This window comes from Pleurodeles waltl, chromosome 3_1, assembly GCF_031143425.1.
Source record: "Pleurodeles waltl isolate 20211129_DDA chromosome 3_1, aPleWal1.hap1.20221129, whole genome shotgun sequence".
NCBI lineage: Eukaryota > Metazoa > Chordata > Amphibia > Caudata > Salamandridae > Pleurodeles > Pleurodeles waltl.
In genome coordinates, this window is record NC_090440.1 from 261,944,824 (window position 1) to 261,959,161 (window position 14,338).

At 46.0% G+C, this 14,338-nt stretch overlaps 1 protein-coding gene across 1 annotated transcript in view; it reads right to left on the minus strand.

The window, feature by feature from the left end:
- Positions 1 to 211: 211 nt before the first annotated feature.
- SEC11A (SEC11 homolog A, signal peptidase complex subunit) overlaps positions 212 to 14,338 on the minus strand; it is a 139,269-nt gene continuing 125,142 nt past the window's right edge. The window contains exon 6 of the mRNA XM_069222351.1: positions 212 to 756. Within this exon, the coding sequence (XP_069078452.1) occupies positions 706 to 756 (51 nt within the window). The 3' untranslated portion in view covers positions 212 to 705. The remainder of the gene's footprint in view (positions 757 to 14,338) is intronic.

The window sequence follows — 14,338 nt, forward strand, 5'->3', positions numbered from 1 at the left end:
GCTGGCATTTTAACAAAACCCTTCAGCAAAAAGGACTGCTTAATGAATTCATTTCATAAAGTCATTAGCATAATTAAGTCATAAAACACAGACAAGCCTTTCTCTCCTTCAAAGAGTTCCGACGGATAAAATGGAAGCCCCGCTAGAGTTTTTTTTGGCAGCACGCGTCGGTAGCTGTAAATGCAGCAAAAAGGCATCACGGATCCTAAAGCACGATATGTAAATTACTTTATTCAAGTTTACGGAAAAGAAGTGTGCAGCGTCTGGAGACTCCACTTTGCGACAGCGCCACCAACACTGTCAGGAGGCAAAAAACAAGGCAGGTTTACACAGGTTCATAACTACAGCCTTAAATTACATATAAATACCCTCAGGTAGGCACTTCAGGGAAGGGAAGCTGGGCTTCTAAGTACAAACACCGAAGGCTTTGGCTTTTAACTTTTAATATAAAACATTTGACTGATGTACAAAAACCGCTAAACAGTGTCACAGAGGAGTACGTTTTAAATACTGTAATCCATCTTACAAAATAAAACCTGCCGAAATATATACGTGTGTATAAAAAAAAAAGAAAAAATAATAAAACCTGTGCTGCAAAAAAGCATTAAAATGTTTTTCAAGACATGTTATGGACCACCGGTTTCTGCAATGCTCTGCGGCCAAAAACACAGGGCACGACGTTTCAGAAGGTCTACGGCTCGGTCGTTATTCTCTGTGGACCAGCACAAACAGCCCCAGTAGAAAAAGGACAGCATACTGTAAAGGAAAAAGAATAGGAACAGTTTTAATCGCATTTAGGATAAAGCAGCTAAGTGATGGGGTCTGTTCAGAATCAAAATTAACACTAATATTTAGACACTGCACACAGTTTAATAACCCTTTCTTCTTCGTACATTTCGGCAAAGAACAGAGGGTTAAACAGTCGAGCCAAAACTGTACATTGGCAAGCAGATGTATTCGAATTCAAAACCATACAATAAAAACCGTACATATCAGTCTATTAGCATTATTCAAAAGACCAAGGCAGAAAAATTATGTTTCTCAAATGTTTACAATTAACGAGATTCCTCCAGAACCAGGTCAACAAATCTATTCAGAGTTTTGGGCTTTTGTGCTATCCCAGGACCTAGTTAAGGAGGCTACAGTGCGGACACATGCAGCGGGTGCCCCGAAGCGTCAGCAAATGCAAGCCTGTCTGCGCCTGGCCAATGCCCAGTGCCAGGAATCCTGGCCTTTCCCCGTTATTATTCTGCTGCGCTATGAACACTAGCTGCTGCTATATACACTGCTGCAACAGCATCACACAACCCGGAGGAAGTGTTCGCATGTGCTTCCTGCAAGTTCTCCTGCACTCTCCCACACCCACCACTTCCACATCAACAGACCCCCACTCGCTCACACTCACAAAAACCAACCACCAAGCATGCAACGTGCGACACTTAGATGCATGCTCCTCAAGACTCGCTCACCAAACAGGCTACAGAGATATGGGACCTACTGCACAACTACGCGCTCTCTCATGGAAACATGTCTAAGTCAAACATTTGCTCTGGACATCACTACAGCCATTCCTTCTGGCTACAAGATAGCCAAGCAAGTCAGCACATGCCCAAAGGAGAAGTTGCCATCATATTCAAAGACACCATCCACTGCATCACCTACACAGAGCCAGTACCACTGCTACATAGAACATCTCAAGTTCAAGATCATCACAGCCAACATCTCCCTGGGCTGACCCCTTGTATACTGACCAACAAGACCTGCAACATTATTGCCAGCAAGATCACAGACTTAGTCACACCCATCATCAATGCCAGCACCTTAATTCACTTCAGAGACCTTAACTTTCACCTAGAAGACCGCACCAATCCAAACTCTATGGGCCCTTCTGGAAAACTTCAGCCTGACAGCATTTTACTGTACCCACCCACACAACCAGACACCTATTGGACCTGATTTTCTCCTTAATCAGTAACATCACAGTCAACAAGCCAGCAACTATGATCTGAACAGCCCTCGTCAGTTTCAGTATACCCATCCAGCACCATCACAGACCTACCACCACTGGACCCGACCGCTGCAGATGGAAAAGCATTGCAGTAAAGGATTGGGCTTCTTCTCCTCTCTCCACAAACTGGCCCGATCACACCAGGAAATTGCTGAAAACCATCAAGAACTTCAACAGCTGGATCAGTGCATGCACCAATACCCTGGCTTTCCTGAAGTGTAGCCCAACCGCAAGAGCCCAACCACAGGCCAGCCAGTACACAGAGGAACTCAGGCTGACAAAATGCCACATCAAGCAACAGGAGCGCGAATGAAGGACAAGTCAGGATATCATGGTTAAAGACATCTTCAAATATGCCAGAAGATGCTATTCACATGCACATATGAACAGCAAGCGCACAGCTCCTGCAGACCGGATCAACATCAGCACAAATTGCAGTAAGGAAATCTTCAAAGATTTCATCGCTCCTCCTGCCACCTCCAGCAACATAACATAACATAAACATAACGTGTATTTGTAAAGCGCACGTTCACCCGCAGGCATCTTGGCGCTGAATAACAGATGTTTATTGTTACCAAACTCAATGGTACTCATTTTATCGACCTCAGAATTTTGGATGAAAGGCTGAGTGAACCTGCCGGGATTTGAAACTGTGACCATGAGGTCAAACACAGGCCCCTATAGTGGGCGCATTAGTCCACTAAGCCACCAGACCCGACATCAATCACTTGCCAGACTTTTGCAACAAGCTGTCCGAATTCTTCTGTAACTAAATTACCTCCATATACAGCAACCCTGACCCTCAAATGGACCCAGTCACCATTTCAAATCCGCTTCCCATCAAGGCCAAAGAACGAACTCTGACCTCGTGACCCACAGCCACTATCATGAAGACCATCCACTCAGGGACCCAAATCTGGCATCTGCCCTCCACCAAAGGGCTCCTACTGGACAGCGAAGCACACCCACCCTCAACATCTCCATCAACTCAGCTAAATTCACTATCACGCCCCTGCTCAAGGCACCATCCACTGACTCAGGTAGTCTCCAACTACAGACCCATTTTCCTCTTAAAATACCCAGCCAAGTTTTACAGAGAACAATCAACGCCTCACCAACTAGCTCAGGAACCACCGGCTCCTCAATGCCACGCAGTCCAGATTCAGGACCAACCACAGTACAGAAACAACTCTCATCGCCGCCATAGAGGACATCTGCATGCTCCTATACAAAGAAGAATTGGCAGCCCTCATTCTCCTAAACCTCTGTGCAGCATTCAACATGGTCTCAAACCCAGTCCTCACAAGATGACCTGTACGAGACTGACATTCAAGGACCCGCTCTCCACTGGATCTGCTCCTTCTTAATGGATACAACACAAGCTGTCACTCAGGCCCTTATGCCTCGGAAGCCTGTAAACCCATCTGTGGAGTGCTGCAAGGTTCATCGGTCAATCCCACCCTCTTCAGTGCATACATGATCCCTTTGGGCAATGTCATCCATGCATACATCATCAATATTCTTCCCTACAGCGAAGACATGCAACTCACACTCTCCCTCTTGGATAAGACTTCCAACACAAGAAACACCTTCACCTCCTGCATAACTGAAGTCGCTAACTGGATGAAAGTCAACTGTCTTAAGCTCCCCACTGACAAGATGGAAGAAGTGATCTTCGGCAAGAACGCCTCACCACGGGACTCCAACAGGTAGCCAGCCAAACCAGGGCCCACACCAACAACCTCTTAATCATCATCAACAGCAAACTGGGCTTGTCTGCACTGCATCCTGCTTCGACACTCTAAAGATGCTGAGGACGATCTTCAAATAGCTCACAAGCAACACCAGAAAAACTGCCACTCACCCCCTTGTCACCAAAATAATGGACTACAGAAATACTCGTTCTGCAGGCATCACCCAGCAACTCACCAGAAGACTACAAACCAGCCACAACTCAGCTGCCAGGCTCAACCTCTCACACAGAACTCACAGCACACCTCAGGGAGCTACACTAGCACCTGATACACAAATGTGCTAATTTTCAGGTCCTCACACACACATTCAAGTAACTACACAACTTGAGCTCCACCTACCTGAACTGTCGCACATCATTCCACAAACTACTGAGACACCTCCAATCAACTCCTACTTGAACACATCACAAGCATACATAGAACCAGATCAAGACGACAGCAGAAGCAGGGAATGATCTCCCACTCCACATGAATGTCTCACCCCCCCTTCTTGAATTCATCAAGTTGAAGGCCTGGCTTTTGAATTAACCAACCTAACCTAGGGAGGACTAAGCACACACACCTGCTCAGCACCAGGATACCCTCGCTGTTGATAATGCAATTTACAAATGGACATAACTCAAATGAAATGTTAACAGGATGAAGCTTCTTAGAGCATGTCAATTTAGCTTGAGGAAAAAAAGCCTTCAGCTGAGTGCATCAGAAGAATTCCCAGCACACTAGTTCAACAGAAACAGCAAGACCTCTATGGAGGAGCGAGAAGAACTCCCTTCATCGGATGAACACCATCAAATACCTTGAACTAAATGAGCAGCTAATATCCGGTTTCCAAAGCCTTAATTCTAGGCTGAGGAGCAGAGTTCTTGGCACACAACCCAACTTTTAATGGGCTTTTGTAACTACTGGCTCAGCTGCAGAGTCAAAGGCATATGGGGGATAAAACAAAATCAACCTACAGTTTTCCAGCATTATAAAATTTCATAGATATACTTTCCTAATATTCCTCACCAATAGGTCGGGAATCGTTGGCATGTTTAAATATTCGATTAATTATGCAGAAGGGTTTTAGTGAACTGCTGCATGCTACATAATAGCTGCCTCACACATCTGGTCAGTAACATGGATTGTTGCCCAACCACAGAAGCCATGCTAACAGCTGAGTTGATCCACGGCACAATGATCCTAGGATGGAAAATACTTTATTTTCACAACTGGCAAAGATATGTCTTTGTTGTTATTTCCAAAACAGGCAACAACAGGTATTCAGACAGTGCAAATGAGCATCAGATTTTGGTTTTAACTGCTTATACTGGGGGATTTGGTGTGTAGGCCAAGTGGAACAGATGTGTTTCCAGGTCATTCCTAAACTTTTTCCAGTCCCAGGAAGAGACACAGGTCTTCTAAAATGGTCCATCCCTGTATGTGCAGTTTCGTCTTGGGTTCTTTTGTCATGTACACACTCCAATGGCATACATCTAATGCAGTAATATACATAGTCTCACTGTCAGGGGCCCTTGACTGTCCAACTCTTGAGCTGATCATCAAAATGTAAGACTAGAGGAAGACTACATAGCCTTATTGGGGAAACAAGATGGCTACATATGAATCTATGAAGTGTATCCATGCTAAAAAAACAACAATAACAAGCATGTATATGTATAGATATTTATATTCCATTTATGCCACAATACAAAAACATTCAATAAACTGTCCATGAAGTGACTTGCAATTCAAGAGAAGATCTAAATTTAAGAATACAATACAGGATATTAATCATCCATATGCAGTCTTCCAGAGGATTCCATGGTGGAATATTTAGAGAAGCAGGTGGTGGTTAGAAATGCTTGGATGCTGTTGCAACTGAGGACTTCAAATGAGGGGCCAGAAATAAAAAAGGTACTTGTTGGTTGAAGGGCTGAATGTTTGAGGGTGATCCTATGTAGAGAGAGAGAGACTGGATATGTAAAAGAGAATGAAAGGACACTGAGGTGCAGGCATTTTCCTGTTGCGGTGTGCACCTGGGACTTATGTTGAGGGGCAAGACAGTACTTGAAGCGGAGAGTCAGAGGGAAGGAAGGTGGGATAAAAGAAGTAGGGATAGGGTATAGTGAAGTGGGATGTAAGTAAGGGACAGGAGAACGGGAAAGAGGAGTAGGGTGGACTCATGACTAGAATATTCAGATGTACTTTACAGAATGACAGCCCCATCTGGATAAGGTGCAAGGAAGCAGGTTTCCAGTCTGATGGCTTAGGGGACAATGTTACAGATATCAGGTAGCATCTCTTGGCTACCCCTTCAATCAACCAGTTCATCGTTATTTGAATTTACTGGTTCTCTCAGAGCGAGAAGGGTGGTAAGTTGGGGGCATAACTGGTCCTCTGTATCTTATTCCTAATATGCACCATGCTACTCTCAGATAGGGTTGGCAGTCATTCATTATTTGTTACAAGATGCCTCAAAATATTCCCTTAGCTTGAAATGACCCTTTCTGATTCATCCACCATCTTAGATAGCAATCCATCAAGGTTTTTCACTGTGCTGTTTTAAAATGTGTCTCATTGCATGGCTCTCCATCCATATCATTCACTATTTTAAACCGCCCCTCATGATTTGGATCACCATCATGATGCCCAGCCACAGACACAGGGGTAATCTTAGCTTGCAACAATTACACTTCTCACACGTAAGAAAGATGTTACAATATTTAAGATAAATGTTCCATAAGGTCGATCAACTCCATTCCCATTCAGATGGCTGCTGTTGCCACAATGGTAGTAAATCATTGCCTACTCCCACAGCAGTCAAGATTGTTCTGGGGCCTTTTTCAGATCTATCTGGAATGCATTCTTCATAAGTTTCTCTTCGCCTTTCTTTACTCTAACAACCACATGTGCCTTTTCCTATAGAGCTGTTTTTAACAGGTTCTAAAGCATGTCAAGAATGTGCCTTTCTCCACCCTGTGGACAGGTCCTCAACCAAGCCCACAGTGAGACTTTATTTTTACAGCAGACAGTGTCTAGTCCATGTCCCAACTCAAGACTGAGAACTCCAGCCCCCTAAGACTAAGAACTTTCACATGGCTTCTCCTCACAGGATTATTTCCCCATCTTCGGTTGTCTAGCTGGGATGAGCAGAAAATGTAGCTCCATGGTTCATCACCTGCCCATCTTCCTATTTAAAGGCAAGTATATTTGTAATTCTCCTTAACTGAATCGTCAACAATTCACATGACTTAATTACATACACAAAGAGTTCTGAACATGAAGGAAGAAAGGAGAAAATACATCTTAATGGAATAGGCTCTACACCACTCTAGCACATCTATACTGCTACTTCACTTCACACCCAAAGTACAAATTTAATAGAACTCCCAGGTATGTGCTTCACACTCCAGCAACTAATCCATATTGTTTCAAGAATGCACAGAGTAACCTCATGAAGAAGTGTCTAATTTCCCAGACCTACATGCATATAGCACTGCATCCAATTTACATAATGGGCAAAGATGCATCAAAACATCCCCGAAACAATGTAATAGACAAACGCAAACCCAGCAAAACAAAACAAGCAGAAACATAATTTGCAACACGCATTCAAGCATATAAGCGTCCACACAAGCCAACTAGTAAGCCAATATCCAACATAATCCATCATTAAGCAATACACTTGCATAATCTAACCTTGCGACCGCTATCAAATATGACTCACCTCCGAAGTATACCAACCATAGGCAAATAGAATGTGAACACACCAATCTGGTTCTGATCAACACGTATTCCAGAACTGTATAACGGTCCAGATTCAGAACACAATACTGACCATACAAATGGTGGTAAAGAGCTACACAAATGCAAACTTTCTGTTGGTTGGACACTGAACATTGCTAAATGGCACCTTTGCAAATTCACTCTCACAAAAAGCACTGAGGCACTGCCATTAACATGGTGTATTACTTCATCAAAATTGAGGATTTTATTGCCTACATATGGTATTTTTATACTAGCCTAGATAAAAGGGGCAGAGAACTGTACAGGGTAAAATAGAAGCATAAAGTCAACAAGTGGTAGCTGGGTTGTGGGTGGCTAATGTATTGTGATGGAGTGTTCTTCAATTCTTTGCTCAAGTACAGTGTTGGGGTGGTACAGGGATTTTGTTCCAGTTCATGGATGTATAGATGTAAAAAGCCTGCTGCTGTGTTTTTACATTTCTCACTCAGCAATCTGATGGTGCCCTTGCTGCAGGTGTGCCAGGAACCACCAGAAATGGTGTACTTGTCTGTAATATAAGCAGGGGTGTTGTGGTAGTTTTGTGAATGACACAGCTGGTTCTGAAAATGTTGCAGGCGGGCAAGGGGTGCTAATGGAGATCCTTCATGATGGGAGAGATGTGATCCTATGTGTTCAGGCCCTGGAAGGGACGGATTGCATGTTTAAACGGTGCCAGTGAGGAGTCTGGGTGGTCATTGAGCAGCGACTTGCGAGAAAACAAGTGTTTGAAAATCAGTTGTCAAAAAACACATGTTTGATGCGAGAAAACAAGTGTTTGAACATCAGTTCTGACATTGCTTTTTGGAAGAAACAGTTTCACTTTTTCTTATAAGAGAGAGCTTATACCAGGCCATCTTTGTGTTTTGGCAAACAGCTTTGAGGACACAAAAGGAGGGAAAAATGAATACTAAAAAAACTCTCTCTGAAAGTAATTTCCTAATCTGCTACATATACAGCAGTGATGAAGCAGTATATTTGCAGTCATACATTTTCTGGAAATAGACTGAATACCATCTCTAAAGAGCTGTTAAATCTATTGTCTTTCTAACATAAATACATTTGAAAATCTGAAAATAACTTATTGGGTGAAGATTATGCCTAGACCCTTCAATAGCCAGCGTAGTGCCCCAAGCAATGAGTGGAAATTCAACATAGATCATTGAAATATACGTAATTACATTTAATTTTGAACTAAAGAAAATAAACACAGAAATTCACCAGTTACCATTAGCAGATCTAACTATAACCTGAGCCCCCACAATGCATTGCTTATGACCTCATATACTGCATCACTCATGACATGCTCAATGACGTCACTGATGACATCTCAAATGACATAATGGATAACATCACTGATGACATCATCCAAGGAGAGGTTTTTTTAAAATAATTTACACAGTGGTAGGTAACTACTAGATTACTTTTCTACCTAATTTTGTGTACACTGTGCCAATGGAAGCGTTTACAAAACACGTGCTCCTAATGCATCACAGGTGTGTAGAAGTAGTGTACATGCTATAAATCTTTGTACTTAAGAGCATTTCTGTGGGACAAGTTACTTACCTTCGGTAACACCTTATCTGGTAGAGACAATATCTAGTTGCAGATTATGCAGAGGTGTCAATCTGGATCTGGAGATTTTTCTCGAGCAATACGACATTGTGCCGTCAATTGGATTTGAGTCTTCATTTGCGCCGAAAATGTCGCCAAAGATTCTATATAGGCGCCACCCGGGGGCACTGACGTCAGTTTCTTTTCATGACTTTCCATGCAATGAAACGCAGAGCCATGAAGAACACTGACTACTGGTGCATCAAAACTAGAACCCTGAAAGGGGAATCCCTGTTCCTAGAAATCAGTTTGCAAAACAGGGAGGATGGGTCCGTAAAGAATCTGCAACTAGATATTGTCTCTACCAGACAAGGCGCTATCAAAGCTAAATAACTTGTCTATCTGATAGAGACATCTAGTTACAGATTCTTTACCTTAAAATAGAGACCCATGCAAGCCATCCACGGAGGTGAGTCTTCAAACTAAGATCACACCAGAAATTCTTGCAGGACTAAACGGGTAAAAGGACTGTCCCTGTAAACCTTACTGTCCAGACAGTAGTGTTTGGTAAATGTGTACAGAGATGCCCACGTTGCCACCTGACAGATGTTCAGGACTGGATCTCTGCATGCTAATGCAGTGGTTGCAGATTTAGCTTTGGTAGAATCAGCACGCAAACCATCCAGGGGGTTGCTTCTTAGCCATTATGGAGCACATTTTAATGTAGATGTACGACCCATCTGGAGAGGGTTCTCCTTTGCAGGGCCCGACCTGTCTTCACAAGCACATAACCAACAAAAATGTGATCATCAACCCGGAACTCTTTGGTACGATCAAGGTAGAATGCCAGTGCTCTTTTTGGGTCCAGGCAGTGGAGCCTCTCCTCTTCCTTAGAAGGATGGGGGGTGCGCAAAAAGTAGGCAAGGTGATGGATTGGCCTACATGGAAGGGTGTGCCCATTTTTAGCAGAAAGGAGGCCAGAGAGCAAAGCACCACTTTGTCAGGAGAGATAGAAAGGTAGGGTGGCTTAGATGACAATGCCTGTAGCTCATTCACCCTGCAGGCAGATGTGATGGCCACAAGGAGAGGTGTTTTCAAAGTGAGGTGACAGTTAAGGGAAGGCTCAAATGAAGTGCACATTAGAGAAGTCAAAATCAAATTCAAGTCCCATTGGGACATAATGAATGAGGACGGAGGAAGCATACGAGTACAGCCTTTAAGGAACCTGTTTACGATATCAGATTTAAACAAAGAAGGTTGATCAGGCAACCGCAAGGAAGCACAGATTTCAGACAAATAACCTTTGAGAGTGCCCAGAGCAGAGACCTGCTCGGCCAACTAAAGTATAACCAAAAGAACCTCAGAGAGAGGGACAGAGAAGTGGTCAACAGACTTGTCTTTGCACCATGCCACAAATTTCTTCCAACGACAGGTGTATTCCCGTTTTGGCTGAGGGACCCCTTGGCTGCTAAGATTACAATACAGACTTTGGGTGGAATGTCCCTGCTCAATCTCCATGCAAGAAGGCAGAGACTGGACAGGTTTGGGTGGGGAACCTTCCCCTGCTGCTATGACAGAATAGCCTCCATAAAGGGCAGTCTGATCGGAAGATCAATGGCCTTGTTCAACAGCTTGGGATACCAGATCCTTCGTGCCCAGTCTGAAGCCACAGCATTACTTGGGCCTGGTCGATCTTGATCTTCTTGAGAACTCTGAGCAGAAGTGGTACTGGCAGAAAGGTTTACAGGAGGTTGGAGTTCCACTCAAGACGAAAAGTGCAGCTGAGCGATAGTCACCTTGGAAACTCCAACGGTCAAAACTGCTGACATTGTGGGTTTTCTGCAGTGGTGAACAGATCTAACCAAGGCCCTCCCCACTGCTGAAAGAAACCTTGACCCACCTCCAGATGGAGATGCATTTGTGATCAAATAAGCATTGACAGCTGAGGTTGTCCGCTCTGATGTTCAGAGAATCTGCCAGATGTTGAACCACCAGGGAAATGCCCTAGTATTCCAGCAACGTCCAGAGGCACAGTGCCTCTTGACAAAGGGTCCATGACATCACCCGCCCTGCTTGTTGCAGTACTGTATGGCAGCGGTGTTGTCTGTGAACAGCTGTGCTACTTTTCCCTTGAGAGATGGAAGACATGCTTTCAACGCTAGGCTGATTGCCTGGATTTCCAAAAAGTAGATGTGGAGTCCAGACTACGCCTCCCCCAGACGGCCGCCCATCCCAGAAGTGACGCATCTGTCACTACTGTCAGATCTGGTTGGGGAAGGGAGAGGGATCTACCTCAGGGCAAATTGCAGTTCATTAACCACCACTACAGATCTCATGTAGGTCCCTCCAACATCTGGCCCGTGTTGGAGAGAATCCTCATATGCTGTGCTCAATGGAACCCGCATATGCCATCTGGCATGTGTCACCAGCAGGATGCAGGAGGCCATAAGGCACAGCAGCCTCAGAGTCATTCTCACCAAAATCCAAAATAGAGGCTGAAACATCAGTATCATAGCATGAATATCCTGGACTCACTGCTCAGGAGGATAAACCAGAAACTGCAGAATGTCCAAAACAGCTCCGATGAAAGGGAGCATCTTAAAGGGAGTCAGGTGTGACTTCAGCATGTGGATAGTGAACCCCAGCCAATGGTGGGGTAGTCTTGAAGGGGAGAGGAGCAGCCCCTTCGGACTATCTGCAAAACCCACTTGTCTGATGTGATGGATTGCCAGTGGAGTAGGTGATGGCAAACCCTGCCTTCGACTAGTCCTTAGTGGAGAAGGGTCAGACTAGGAAGGTTTGGAGGCAGCTGCAGAGAAAAGGGGATGGGGGCTAGTAATTGGACAGACACATGGCTTCCTTACCCATGAGGGCAGTGGATCTCACGCCCCTGGCCACACAGAGGCTCTGCAGCATGAACGTGGAAGGGGCAAAAAGCAGGGTGAGGGGCAGCCGCGAGGCCCAAAGACCTAGTTGCAGCACTCTAATCCTTGAAGTGCTCACGTGTCGAATCTGCACCCCCCCCTGAAAAGACTGGTGCAGTCAAAGGGCATGCCCATAAGCTTGGATTGAACATCCCCTTAAAAGGCTGAAGTCCTCAACCAGGCGCAGCGCAGCGCATCCAGGCAACCGCTGATGCAACCGATCTGCCCAATGAGTTGGTCGTGTCCAGTCCACATCAGATAGTGAACTTTGCTGCATCTCTCTCTTCAGCAACTGCTAGAGTACAGTCTGGGTCTCCTTCGGGACCTGTGGCAGCACTTGCACAACCGTATCCCACAGTGTGTGGAAGTAACGCCCCAAAGGGCATTAAGTGTTCACGGACCGCAATGCAAGGTTGGTGGAAGAAAACATCTTCCCAAATTGGTCCAGCCTGTTGGCTGCTCCACCGCCTGCATCCAAGCCAACCCAAAGCACACCCACGGACCCTTCTCCTGTAGGATCTGCAACTTCATCTGCCCCTAAGCTGCCAAGCACCACACCAGAACCACACACAACCACCTCAGCTGCATCCTCCCCAGACGTCGCCTTCCTCACGGAAACCTGGATGAACCTCTCCTCGGAACCAGACATCGCCATAGCCATCCCTGAAGGCTGTAAGATCACCCGCAGACACCGCACCAACAGACCGGGAGGAGGAATCGCCATAGTCCACAAAAACACCATCAGAATCTCGACCAACATCGATGACACCCTTAATGCCGCTGAACATTTACACTTCCAGATTCACATCAACATCAACACCACCCTCAGAGGAACCCTTGTCTACAGGCCCCTATGCCCGACCACAGTTCAGTGACTCCATCCCTGACATAAACGGCACCCAGGCCCTTGCCTCTACAGACTACATTCTTCTATGCGACTTGAATTCTCACCTCGAGCACGCCAATGACAGCAACTCCACCGCACTGATCGACAACCTCAGTCTCAAACAACTTGTCACGACGCCCAACCACTCCGCCGGCCACACGTTCGACCCAGTCTTCTTCGACAGCAGCCACGTCACCTTCTGCCATACCACCGAACTCCACTGGACTGACTACTGATGCGTCCACTTCACCTTCCAGAAACCCACCACTCACAACAGATCCCCGCTGCAGCTTGAACAAGATCTCAGAAGACCAGCTGATCTCCACCCTCGCCCATGCCCTGCCACCCAGCACCTCTGACCCCAACACAGCCGCCCTCAACCTCAGACATTGGATAGACGACTGAGCCAACACCCTCGCTCCGCTCAGGAAATTCTCCAACAACCGCACCAGCACTAAGGCCATCTGGTTCACCGCTGACCTTTGGGCCTCCAAGCGGGAGTGCCGGAAAATCAAAAAGAAGTGGCACCACGAACAAACAGAGAGCAACCACGCCGCCCTCAAGACAGCCATCCGCAAGCACCACCAACTCATCTGGACCACCAAAAGATCTTTCTACAAGGATCGCATCAACAACAACGTGCACAACACCAAAGAGCTCTTCAGCATCAAAGATCTTCCTCCTTCCACTCCCGGCGAAGGTCATTGAGAAGATCGTCAGTAGCCAACTGACCTGCTTCCTGGAGGATAACAACACACTGGACATCTCCCAATCCGGATTCCGTAGGAACCACAGCCCCGAGACCGCCCTCATTGCTGCAACCAATGACATAAGGACTATGCTCGACAAAGGCAAAACCTCTGCCCTCATCCTCCTGGACCTCTCAGCTGCCTTCGACACGGTCTGTCACCACACCCTCCACACTCACCTTTACGACGCAGGGATACACCACAAGGCCCTGGACTGGATGACATCATTACTCTCCGGCAGATCTCAGAGAGTCCGCCTCCCTCTCTTCCTTTCTGAAGCCACCAAGACCATCTGGGGCGTTCCCCAAGGATCCTCTCTCAGCCCAACCCTTTTTAACATCTACATGGCACCGCTCGCAAACATCGTCTGATCCCACAACCTCAACATCATGTCCTACGCCGAAGACACCCAGCTGATCCTCTCACTCACCAAGGACCCCGTCACCGCCAAAACCAACCTCCACGACGGACTGCATGCCATCGCCAACTAGATGGAGAAGAGCCGCCTCTAACTGAACGGGGACAAGACAGAGATCCTCATCCTTGGCTCCAACCGCTCAGCATGGGATGACTCCTGGTGGCTAGTCACCCTAGGAACTGCACCAACACCCACCACCATACGCGTAATCTAGGTTTCATCCTAGACTCATCGCTCACCATGACCTAGCAAGTCAATGCCGTCTCATCTTCCTGCTTCA